This window comes from Propithecus coquereli, unplaced genomic scaffold (assembly GCF_000956105.1).
Source record: "Propithecus coquereli isolate 6110/MARCELLA unplaced genomic scaffold, Pcoq_1.0 Scaffold171, whole genome shotgun sequence".
Classification (NCBI taxonomy): Eukaryota; Metazoa; Chordata; class Mammalia; order Primates; family Indriidae; genus Propithecus; species Propithecus coquereli.
The window spans coordinates 6,650,036-6,662,686 of NW_012141747.1; the positions used below are offsets into that span (position 1 = coordinate 6,650,036).

Sequence of the window (12,651 nt, forward strand, 5' to 3'; positions counted from 1 at the left end):
CCGGCTTTGTCCTTTGCATTCCTTACCTGAGGCCCCTCCTCCCCTGCGACCTTTCCCCTCATAAATCACCTGTAGCAATTAGTGTACCAGGCTGTAAAGTAACTTAGGACCCTGCCTCACTAAAGTTAACCCTGTTGCAACCGTGCCCCTCCCGCTTAAGCAAAGTGTATAAAAGACTGCAATGCTCTTTGTCTGGTGCTCAGAATTTGGAGGGAAAAATCCCCATCTGAGTCTGCCGCGTATAAACCAGTTTTTGCCAATATTTCTGTGTGTGTGTCTGTCTATTCCTGGTCATCTCTGCTGTAACACCCCAACTAGGCAGTTAACATCTGTCCTTATTTCAGGCTTCTGCTCGGGCAATTCCTTCACCTCCTCTCCTCTCACAGCCTCAGACATAGCATCCTTAAGTCCCAGTGGTCTTAATCCCATCAGTTTATCAATATTGTCCTTAAAATCTGATGTCGCTCATTATCCTTTCTCTCCGTCTTCTATGGTAATAGAATCTGTGCTGGTCACAAGAGTAAACCCTACATTTCCTTGCAGCTAGATGTGGTCATGTGTTCTGGTAAATAGGATATAAGTGGATGTATTGTATAGCACCTTCTAACAACCTTCCTTAAAAAGCATTTGGACTCAGAATAAAAAGGAATGAACTATTCATGCACATGACAATATATTAATAGATGGATCTCAAAGGCTTTATGCTGAGTGAAAGAAGCCAGTCTCAAAAGGTTACATACTGTATGATTTCATTTATATGATGTTCTGGGAAAGGCAAAACTATGCGGACAGGTAACAGAGCAGTGGTCACAGGGGTTGGGGGTGGAGAAGGGTTTGACTAAAAGGAGAAGCAAAAGGAATTTTGGGAGTAATGGAGAAGCTTATAGGACTGGAGCTCCCCTGACAGTACTTAGAGATCAAATGGCACATTTGAGCACTGAGCAGGAGAGGGAACATTCCTGTTAAGCTATTGATTAACTTCTGGGTAACAAATGTGCATTGTAACAAGGGCCTCTGGGTCAAGGTCAGTCCCAAAGGACGGAATTTAAGAGTGGAGAATTTGAGACATTGCAGCAGGCCAATAGGAAAGGTTATCATGGACAGGCAGTGCCTCTCAAGTTCATCTGAAACAATTCCATCTCTAGTTACATTGAGCCATCAATGAAATGAAAATCTTTTCTCATTTGTCCATCCCTTCACCTTTTTGGTTCAGAACACAGAAGACGGGAACGCAAACTCCTGTGCCAACCCTGGTTCCTAGGCAGTGACCCCTGTTTGGCAGGAATAGGACTTGCTTGCTTGCTAGGAACTTGCTGTGCCATTCTGGCCATCTGTACCGCTGGAAGAGCTGACAGAAAAGTGAAACAGAGACTGAAAAAAGCAAGAAAGGAGAATGGACTTTTTGCCTTGATTTTGAATTATTTGTTCCTAACCCCCTAAGGTTGATAAACCAACCTCTCAGCCCTCACAAGTCTCCCCTCTCTGACTGAAGACTACCCCAGAAAACCACTGTTTTAATACTCAGACTGTGTCTTAGGCTGTTGGTGCTGCTATAACAAAACACCTTAGACTGATTAATTTATAAAAAAATAGAAATTTATTGCTCACAGTTCTGGAAGTTGGGAAATTGAAGGTCAAGCTGCCATCAGATTCAAGGGCTGGTAAGGGCCTGTTCCTCACAGATGGTGCCTTCTGTGTTCTCACGTGGCAGAAGGCGCAAAAGGGGCTGACGAGCTCCCTCAGGCCTCTTAGGTCATAAGGGCTCACCTCCTAAAGGCCCCATTTCCTAATATCATGACATCAGGGGTGAGTTTTCAACATGAATTGGCAAGGGGTGGGAAGGGGGAGATGACACATACACTCGCACCACAGCAGACCGTTTCCCCATATATTTGGGGTCTTAAATGGTACTCGTTTCTGGAGCAGGAGAAAGCCCAAAGTCCTCCCTTCTCCATCACTCTGCTGAACTCCAGGGGCAGTGGGAGAAAGGCAAAGGGGCACGGGAAGACCTATAGACTGGTAGTACCTAGTTTTGAGCCACCAGTATATCCTGGGCACCTTGTTAGAAACAGATACGCCAGAAGTGCCTCCTGGAAATCCTCATTCGGCAGATCCAGGGTAGGACCCGGGCTTCTGTCTTTTTAACAAATTTCCAGTGGCTTCTGCTGGACAGCCCTAAATCAGCCTATGAGGCACAGCTACCAAAGACACTCGCGAGATGGTCAATGCTCCCAGTCCCAGCCCATGGGAGAAAGAGGAAAAAGTCGCCGGCTAGCTGGCGCACACGACCCCTCCGAGAGGCAGCCGGGCCCCGCCAGCTCCGCCCGCCCCGCCCACGCCCGCTCTCGGCGGCCAAGGCACAAGCGCCGTTCGTACCGCCCCGCGGGCTCGCTCAGTAGGGGCCTGCGCGGTGGCCGCGTCTGCGCAGGCTCAGGACGGTCTCAGGAGGCGGGGCCGGCGTGGGGGCGTGGGCTTGCTCTTTGTGAGCTCTGCGGTTCCCCGCGGGGCCCTGTGGTGCGCACCGCGTCTAGGGCGGGTGATAAAGCTGGCGGTGTCCCTCCGTGTGCCCGCCTGCGAGGGTCTGTGGAGACTGGAGCTGGGCAGGAGGGACTGAGGAGTAGGCGTAGACTTGGCAGAGCGGCTCTCACAGGAATCCCTGCTGTCTCCGGACAGCTGAGGAGCGCTGGGGACCTGGGTCGTAGATGTGGCGGCGGCCGCGTCGCCTGGTGGTGTGATCCCACTGCGGGTGTAGATCCGCGTGGAAAGTAGGTCCCAGAGCCTGGTCTTGAGGAGAAGGGCGGCGGAGCGGAGCCAGTAGGAGGCCGAGCTTCTGAGGGGACTGAGAGTGTGTCCCGGTGCGGGAGAAGAGCACGGCCCCGGGCAGCAGCGCTGCGCGCCCGCCGGGGCGTTTTTCCATGTTCGACAGCGCTGCTCTGAGCCCTGCAGGTCTTCTGGGTCTCGCCGTGCTGAGTGGAAATGCCCCGCGTCAGCCAGGCGGCCCTAGCCTGCTCCCCGCTCCCTGAACCCTCGGGAGGACCGCAGGGCTGTGGCCGAAAGACTGTGATTTGGACCTAGTGAAAGGACGCCGACCCTTTGCCCTAGCTATGGACCCTACAGCATCAGGTTTGGCTCTCAAGCGTGCCGAGGGCCTGCAGCCCTCCTGGGGAGTTATTTAATAGTACCGGGCCTAGTAGGAGGAGGAGCCTAGGAAGAGGCTGGGGAATCCCACTGAAGTCCCAGCTTCCAAGTCTGGAATGGGTCTCTGGATGACTGGCATTGTGGAGGGGATGGCCACGGATGACTTGTCCCAATGGCCAGAGGAGAGGGGGGAGCCGAACTGCACAAGGAGAGCAAGCAGCGCAGGGGAGGATCTGATGTTTTCCTGTTGTGGCAGGGAGAGGGCAAACAAACCCGAGAAGGAGTGGCCCTTGGCCAGGGATGAGAGGACAGTAAGGGCCATTTAGAGCCTTGTCTCTCATCTCCTTAATCACTTCACTAATAGAGTTTTTCCAGCTCTTCTAGCTCAGCTGTGTACAAGGTCAGCAGTGTACACATGGTGGGTGCCTCCTGTGAGCCTCTTCCCCCAATAGTGGGGCAGGGCGGGGGGAGGGGTAATGCAATCCAGGAGACTCAGGAGGTTTTAAGCTGTTATTTTCTAAATTTATAATGTCCTGTCCTTCACCAGGTGAGCATTTGAATTTGTTTATTTTTCAGCGCACATACTCAAGGACACAAAACTGACCAGTGGAAGAGCTGGGCCAAATCCCTGGGCCTACTACCCCCTCTTTTTTTCCTATATGTCCTTGCTACTCAGTGTGACCCATAGACCAACAGAGGCATCACCTGGAAGCTCTCTAGAAATGCAGACTCTTGGGCCCTAGCCCGCACTCTCTGAGCCAGGATCTTAACAAGTCTTGAACCAGAGTTTAACAAGATCCTTAGGGATCCGTACGCACGTGAAGTTTGAGAAGTGCTGACCTGTACTATACTATGCTGCTTGCCTACTTCAATGTTTCTATTGTTAGCCTTTCTACTTCACTGGCATGATTTGGCTTTGTTTGTTTTAAGCTTTATAAACAGTATGATGCAAGGCTCTTTAATAGAGGGGCTCTCAAAGTGTGCTGCAGAGACCCAACAGTGCTTGGGAACACCAAGGGCAGCTTCTCAGGAAGAGCTAGCATCTGAGCTGGATTCCCAAGAATGAGGGGAGATGTCTGATTTCTTCCCCTTTAAGCCTCATATCCTTCCATGGCCTTGACTTGGGCCTTGCTTAGTTGTTAACCTGCAGGCTAGATTTAAAATTCCTTGAAGGTCTCCATGTTTATATTCCTAAAATGCCTGAGAGAGGACCTGCATTTAGTAAGCCCAGTAAATTACTCTCCAGTGGTATGGCCAGACTGTGGTCACACTTCACATACCTGTAGCCTGCTGTGGGCTTGTGGACAGGTGGGAGCCTCACACTGTTGTGTGCAGGAGCACTTTTATATGGGCAGGCTAGAAGCTGCCTCCCGGCTCCCTTTGACCCACCTGTGTCTCCAGAACCACGGAGGTGACACGCAGAGCTGTATAGGGGTCTCCAGCTTGTGGAGTCTGGGAGCTGCTCATGCCATAAGGGTTAGCCTCCCTTATGGATCCTTTTACCTTCCCAGCTCTCCCTTCTCAGGACCCTGTTCTTCCTCCAGAGAGATTCCCAGGAGAAAAGGGAACAACCAGTTTATTCCTGAAAGCCAGGCCCCAGGTGAGTTGGGGTTTTCTTAATTTTTCCTCAAATGTCTGAACTATGAATAGCTTTGCCTCCTTTTCTCTAGAACTTGTTCTAGAGAACAAAGACCGCTGTCCCTGCTATGCAGGAGCTGAGCCTGTCAAGATGGAGGATGGCCACTCTGCCCTTGCATAGGGCCTTCTCTTCTCTTCTTGGTATGCACTCACTCACTGGGATCCTTTGGCCTCACTTTGGCTTATTTCTGTAATGGGCACTGTGGTGACTGCTAGGTAATATGCCAGAGCCCTGGCCTTGAAGGAGTGTCACGGCCACAGTGGGGAGAGGACTCTGACATCCAGGATGCAGCAGGCTAGGATCTGTATAGTTTGATGGCAAATGGGCACAGACAGGCCTTTCCATTGATGCTCAGGAACAGGAAAATGGGCCTGCTTTGGAAAGACTGGAACACTCATGGAGAAGGGGGAACAAAAAGGTTCTGAGGATATGGACAGGTGGGGAGGCCATTTGTGACTGGGTCCCTGTTCAGATGTTATCTTCCTGGATTAGTGAGGAGACAGACTTAACTTCACTATATGCAGGCTGTGTGACCTTGGATGAGTCATGTAACCTTGCTATGCATTGGTTTGCTATCTGTAAAATGAGGATGATAATAATGTTAATTATGATGAAAGTAATAATGGTTATTATTTACTGAAAACCAAATATGTATCAGGAAATATTCTACACAATTTACATATAGTAACTCATTTTATCTTTAAAACATTCCCATAAAATGGTTACCATTTTGAAGAATAGCAACCAAAGCACAGGAAAGTAAACTGAGGAAATCAAAGAACAGAGAGATAAAGTAACTTGTTCATCATGGCTATCTAGGCGGTAAGAAAGGGAGCCCAGTTTCAAACACGGGCTGTCTGGCTCCAAGATCTTAACCACTCAGTGATACAACCTCAATCTCATATGGTTGGAGTCTTCTTGCAAATGGTAATTGCTTAATCCTTGTCAGCTTCAGGGATCATGGTGACTGATTCCAGTGGTGGATTTAGGTTTGGCTGTAGTGAGCTGGATGTGGAGGAAGAACCAGGTGGAGGGCTATGATGCCAGCCTGTGAGTTTCCCAGTATCAAAGATGGTATTTTAGTGGGATTCTGGCTTGATGATAGACATCGACATTTCATTTTCAAGCCAAAAAGGGAAACCCCTGTCAATAAGGAGTTCTTCCAAGTAATTATTAATAGTAGAGTCATAAGTAGAGTTTAAACCTCTTTGGCCTTGATGTACGTCATCTGGAGGTATAGCTGAGAGCTTAGGCTAGTTCTGTGTGGTACAGCTCCCAGATCTCAAAGGTTCCCAGTCACATATGTCTTCTTTCTGCTGTGTTTACCAACAGCAGGCTGACTGTAACTCTACTGCACACCCTCTTCACTCTGGGATTCAGGCTGAAGGATCAGCCCTGCTCTGGGATATGCTGTTCTCATGGCAGAGGGAAAGAACAATGGCAGCACTTTGGCTCTTTAAGCTCCTGCTCAGAAGTGGCATGTGTTGCTTCTGCTCACAACCCACTGGCTGAAGCAGGTCACATGGCCAAGCTTAATGTCAATAAAGTGGGAAATATAAGCCTCCTAGAGTGAGGGGCCCAAAGAGATTATTTTAAACAAAAAATTAGTTTACCTCTGTGTGTTTTCTTACTCATAGATGTTCACTTCCCTCTCTCCTGCATACAAAATGCCTTCCCGATAGAGATAACCCCAAAATCCCCATTCAGAGCATCATGAGCAAAGTCTTGGATGGCATGATAATATCTGCATTGGGCCTGGATGTAGATCCTCTGGATCTGGAGACCTATGAACTAAAAGGACAGTTACCTGAATCCATATATCCAACATACAGTGAACAGTGGGACAGGATGACCACAATAAAAACTCCTATTCAGAAAGGGAAAGCATGGGAGGAGCCCAGCACTCCCAGGTCAATACAGTTATGAAATTCCACTGGGCAGATACTGTGAGGACCCTTGATCTTGGGAGTCGGAAAATCCTGGGCTATGCCTTGGTTCTGCTCCCTGGGTGGAGCTCCCCAGACTAGTGTTCTGGGCTGTTGGCTCTGCCCTCGGGAAGTTCCTTCCTTTCACTGTCTCCTCCTTGGTCACATATGAAGATGATAATGAAGAATAAGCTCTCTCAGGGGCTAAGCAGCTTTTTCATCCTGCCTGAATAGGTTGATGGCCTAGGATTGTTTTATGTGTAACTCTCAAAAACTTAATCAGTTTTTTATGTATTTGCTTCCAGCTGGCTCCATGTGTCAATAGCTGTACCCCACAGTTCTTTTTGAAATGTACCTCTCTCTTTAGACTTAATTGTGGAGCTTTTTGGCCATCCTTGGGACGGCCATGCTTTTTTTCCATTCCAGTTTGATCCCACTGAAAGGATTTACTGGGAGTTATTTGACAGCCACATTCATGATTTAGTTCTTGATGATAGTCTGGGTTTAAATCATCTTTTGTCATACAAAAGCCTTATGTATATTGTCTTTTCCAGTTGGAAGTGAGAATTGGTTAAGTCTCCAACCCTGGAAGTCCTGGCATTTCTGGATGCTTCCTATTGCCTTTTGTTTTGCAAACCAGCAACTCTTGAGCATATTTTTCTTCTTGTAATACTTTGTAAAATGCAGCCAATAACAACCAACTCACACCTATTAATGTTATGTTTCCAGCCTCTTCTCGTTGCATCAGAAGCTCAGGCTTACATTGTTCATATTTCAAGTTATTGAAGGCAATAGGTTTACCATAGTTCACCACCAAATTACATAGGTTGTCACCTTGCCAATAAGTTTCCTTATTGCCTGGACTTGAAGCTAATGTCCTTTCAAAAATGAAAGTTATTTTTGGTTTTTTGTTTATGGTAGAATCCCACTTTGAGTACCAGTTTTTTAATGAGTCAGTTTAGACTAGTTATACCATGATAACAACAGCAAACCCTCAGAGATGTAAACCAAAAAAAGTTTATTACTACATGCCTGCTGTGGCTTTGCTCACAACTTCACTCAGATCATTTGCCATTCTCAAGGCAGAGGGAAAAGAGCAACTGCAGGAACCCCACTAGCTCTGAAAGCTTTTGCTCACCTGTAGCTCATGTCTCTGCTTTCACATTTCATTTGAGAAAGCTGATTACATTGCTGTACCTGGGTCAGGGGCAGGCAGCTCAATCATGTCGGGAGTGCCAGTGTATATTTTCGACAAATAATCTATCACGAGAGGTTATTGTAGTAGTGAGTTTTCCACATTTGATTATTTTGGCTGACTTTTATGCTAATATAAAATTATTTCAGCTTATTCTGTGGAATCAGTATCTAAATGAGATTTCATTTTTAAATAATCTGGGATAATAATAGGAGTTTATAGTACTGCCACTTGTTCTGCTTTTCAGTTCATATATGGATTATCATACAATATAAGTCAAATGGGAAGTATTCTAATTAATGAGATTGAAGGTGACAGGGTAGTTCTGACTAGGACCTATAGAATGGTTATACCTTGTAGTGGTGACCTGGGATCCTGGGTCTCACGCTCAGCTTGGTAGACTCAGAAACTGAATAATGGTTAGGTTTTGGGGGAAAGGATTCAGGCTGATCAAACTTATAAAACTTTTTTTTTCTGAGACAAGGTCTCTGTTGCCTGTGCAGTGGCATCATCATAGCTCACTGCAACCTCCAACTCTTGGGTTCATGCCAGGAGATACCCCAGCTGACAGGGTTGAAAACAGGGCATCGCGCAGGAATAAGAAACGAGACAATAGAAGAGAACGAGTGGGGTCAGGGGACTCAAGGCTTTCCGGACCATGAGTTCCGAGAGTAATTTCTCACTTGTATTTCTAAGAACAAAAGATCATCCTAAATCATACAAGCAAACAATGCTCTATAGCTATCCCACAGGCAAACAAATTCTAAACATTTCCAAAAAGATTACAATAACAGGTACACGTCATTCAGGTAAGCTTTAAAGATCACTGATAAAGATTAAGATATCCAAGTGCACGTTAACCTCAGCAAAGCTATTTCTAGCCTAAAACAAAATAAGGACATAAATCTTGGGATGTGGCCAGGCCAGTTTTACAGCAGGCTGGACATTCCTGATAGCAGTCCTGGAGCAGTTTTGCACCCCAGGAGAGAAACTGTTCTCAGTTCCTCCTGCCTTTGGAATGTCCTTACCATTTGGAAAACAGCCACACCTATGCAGGCTGTCATATCTGCAGAGGTTTCTGTGCCAGCACTCTCCCTAGGTCACCCCAACATTTCTAAGCTCCCCAACAGGTTCAAATGATCTTCCTGCTTCAGCCTTCCTAGTAGCTGGGACGACAGGTACACCACTGCACCCAGCTAATTTTTTAAAAATTTTTTGCAGAGACAGGGTCTTGCTGTTGCCTAGGCTGGTTTTGAACTCCTGGCCTCAAGCAATCCTCCCACCTCAGCCTCCCAAAGTGCTAGGATTACAGGCATAAGCCACCACGCGTGGCCCATACAAAACTTATTGATTCAATATAAATGTGTGCTGGCAGGCAGGAGTGGGATCAATTATTATAAGCCCCAAATTATTTGTTTTGGCCTTAGTAAAAATTGTCCTTAAAATTATAGGTCATAAATTTTGAAAATATCTTATTAGAAGACTAGTGATACTTATGCATTTGAGAATGCAAAGCATATTAGTCTGTTAATTCTAATTGATTCCAATTAAATGCAACTCAATTGAGAATAAAACCTCTTGACAAATGAGGAAACATATTACATTCACCTCCCCTACCTAAGCAGAATGTCTCTGTAGGCCTGATTCTCCTGAGACCCTGATGATGTTTCCTGGTGGCTTGATGTGGATAGGCATGTAAGTGGGCACTGGGTGGGATACCAAATAGTAAGGATGATACAATCCCAGGAGCAGTTGAAAATATGTTTGTGATGATGAAACCTACAACTCTCTGGGCACTGGGATAGCTAGGAACTCTTGAAATCACTTCTTGCACATCCTGAGGTTCTTCTCAGATGCCTGTCCACTCTTCTGCCCAGGGCCATGAGTGTGCTCCTCAAGGGTACAGGAGTGTCTTCTGTGTTTCAGGACCTGATGACATTTGAGGATGTGACTGTGGAATTTACCCCGTGGGAGTGGGGGCAGCTGGACCCTGCTCAGAAGGACCTGTACAGGGAGGTGATGCTGGAGAACTTCAGGAACCTGGCCTCCCTAGGTGAGTGCTGTGTCTCCAAAGCCCAGAACCTGCCCGGCAGGCTTTCTTGATTTCCTTGGTATTTAAATGCTAGGGTGTCTAGGCCTGTTGCTGAATTTTGCCCTGGGGTTCTGGAATCTGACATTTACATTCTCTGTGGGGCCTGGAGATACATTATTTCTGCTCCTAGTTCTAGGAAAAGTCCTATTTCTTGCAGAGTTAAAATAGCAAGTTTCCTGACTCTGCTCCTGACATTTCACAATGCCTATTCTCTGGAGGCTTTCAATGCCTACAATATTTTTTCACCTTGAAGATCAAGGTCCAAGGACTTGGCTGCCAGTAAACACAGCCACAGTCCTTTTCTTTCTTTACCGTTAGGGCTTCCAGTGTCCAAACCACATGTGATCTGCCAGTTGGAGGAAGGGGAAGAGCCCTGCGTATTGGAGAGAGAAATCTCAGTAGGTGCCCAGTCAGGTGAGTGAATGAATGAGAGCTAAATAGCATTGTACATTATGAGGCCCCTCTAGGGTGGAAAGTTTTCCTGAACCCTTGGTCAGGGAGCTGTCTTTTCAGTAGGTGAGGCCAGTTGGCATGAGTCCTCAACTCCAGTATTTTAAATTTTGTAATTATTTCTGGTATCGGAAGATGAAATGTTCATTTTCTTTTCTAGTGTTTACCCTTCCTTTGGTATCCATTTCTGCCCGTGCCTTCTGGGTTTTTGGTGCCATGTGGCATCACTAGATGTCTTATAGTCCATGTTAGATGGATCAAAAGTAGTATATGGCCAGGTAATCACCATATCAGGAGGGTTAAGGAAGTTAGCAAGGAATCAAGCAGAATAGTTGAGCAGCCCAGAAACAAAAGGGTTATGGGCAAGGATAGACAGAGGATGTCAGGAAGATCAAGATGAGGACACTTCAAGCTTGATTAGACTGAACCTCAAAAGAAGTGGTTCCAGGAACAAGGACTACTCCTTTCCAGCTGTTGATGGCATCTCAAGTCATCTAAAGGTGACTTGAGAGTACCTGGAAGGCTCCATTCCTTGGAGCAGAATTCTGGACTCAAAGCTTTCCTGACTGATGTGTGTAGCCCAAGAATACCAGAGGCAGGTGACAACCTGTGCCAGTTCATCTCTGAGGCAGAATCATAGCCTCAGGCCAGAGCTGAAGCTTAGAAAAGTGGTGCTTAAATCCTGAGACAATAGGCTGGGCCTCATCATAGGAGCCTAGAGTATAAGACAGAGAGGGAAGATGCAGAACTTCCCTCTGTTGGTACTTGGTCTTATTTCCTTCCTGAATGAGATCAAGGGTCTGACATCTGGATCTAGTCTCATGATCAATATCTGTTTATTTACAGTGGTGCACAGCATGGCTGTGTTTCAGAATGTCCCTAGGAGCTTTTTAAACATTCAGGCTCCCCAGAGACACGTAAGACCTATTGATTCAGAATCTCTCCGAAGTCTGGCCTCTGAGACTACTGGTTAGGTATGGCTAGCCATTTCCCCCTTCAGAAGTGTCTTTATTATTATTATATTAGTTTTCTATTATTGCTGAAACAAATTACCATAAACTTTGCAACCTTAAGCAACACAAACTTACTATCTCACAGTTCATAGATCATGGGTCTTACATGGTTAGAGCCAAGTTATCCACAGGGCTGCATTCCTTTCTGGAGTGTCTAGGGGAGAACCTGTTTCCTGTTCATCTGGATCATTGGCAGTACCAATTCCTTGCATTTGTAAAACTGAAGTTTTCATTTTCTTGCTGGCTGTAAACCAAGGGGTGTTCCCAGCTTCTAGAGACTGCCACATTCCTTGGTTCTGATGTCCTTCCTCCACCTTCAAAGCCAGTATTGTTGGGTGGAGTCCTCCTCGCACTGCATCTCTGCCCAGCCAGGAAACGTTCTCTAGGTTTAAGGACTCATGTGATTAGATTGGGCCTACTTAAATAATCCCAGATGATCTTCCCATCTCAAGGTCTGTGCCCTTAATGACATCTGCAAAGTCCCTTTTGCCATGTAAGGTAATCTATTCACAGGTTCTTGGGATTTAGGGCATGGACATCTTTGGGGGAGAATTATTCTGCCTCTCACAATTATATAATACAGTAATATGACATATATACATATGTATGTGTACATAATACATAATAATATATGGTATATAGACTGAGATATTGAGGGAAGACTTTGTGGAGGACGTGAGCTTGTTCCTGAAAGGTATGCAAAGCATTAAAGAAAGAGGGTGGTGGCCGGGCACGGTGGCTCACGCCTGTAATCCTAGCACTCTGGGAGGCCGAGGCAGGAGGATCCCTTGAGCTCAGGAGTTCGAGACCAGCCTGAGCAAGAGTGAGACCCCGTCTCTACTATAAATGAAAGAAATGAGCAAAACAACTAAAAATAGAAAAAATTAGCCAGGCACGGTGGCACGTGCCTGTAGCCCCAGCTACTTGGGAGGCTGAGTCAGAAGGATTACTTGAGCCCAGGAGTTTGAGGTTGCCATGAGCTAGGCTGATGCCACGGCACTCTAGCCTGGGCAACAGAGTGAGACTCTGTCTCAAAAAAAAAAAAAAGAAAGGGTGGTGAGAGTGGATGTGAATATATGGGAAACAGGGAGGCAGCCAGCTTCTGTGCTGAAGGCACCCGTTGAAGAAAAGGGCAGGATCCTGATTAAGTATTGTAGGGCTGGAGTGAGAAATTCAGGGTTTATCCTGTAGGCACAGGA

The 12,651-nt window shown here is 46.5% G+C and overlaps 1 protein-coding gene across 1 annotated transcript in view; it reads left to right on the plus strand.

The window, feature by feature from the left end:
- Positions 1-2,574: 2,574 nt before the first annotated feature.
- The window catches only part of ZNF514 (zinc finger protein 514), an 11,696-nt gene continuing 1,619 nt past the window's right edge, over positions 2,575-12,651 (plus strand). The window contains exons 1-4 of the mRNA XM_012641909.1: positions 2,575-3,123; positions 4,650-4,738; positions 9,824-9,950; positions 10,308-10,403. Of these exons, the coding sequence (XP_012497363.1) occupies positions 3,105-3,123; positions 4,650-4,738; positions 9,824-9,950; positions 10,308-10,403 (331 nt within the window). The 5' untranslated portion in view covers positions 2,575-3,104. The remainder of the gene's footprint in view (positions 3,124-4,649; positions 4,739-9,823; positions 9,951-10,307; positions 10,404-12,651) is intronic.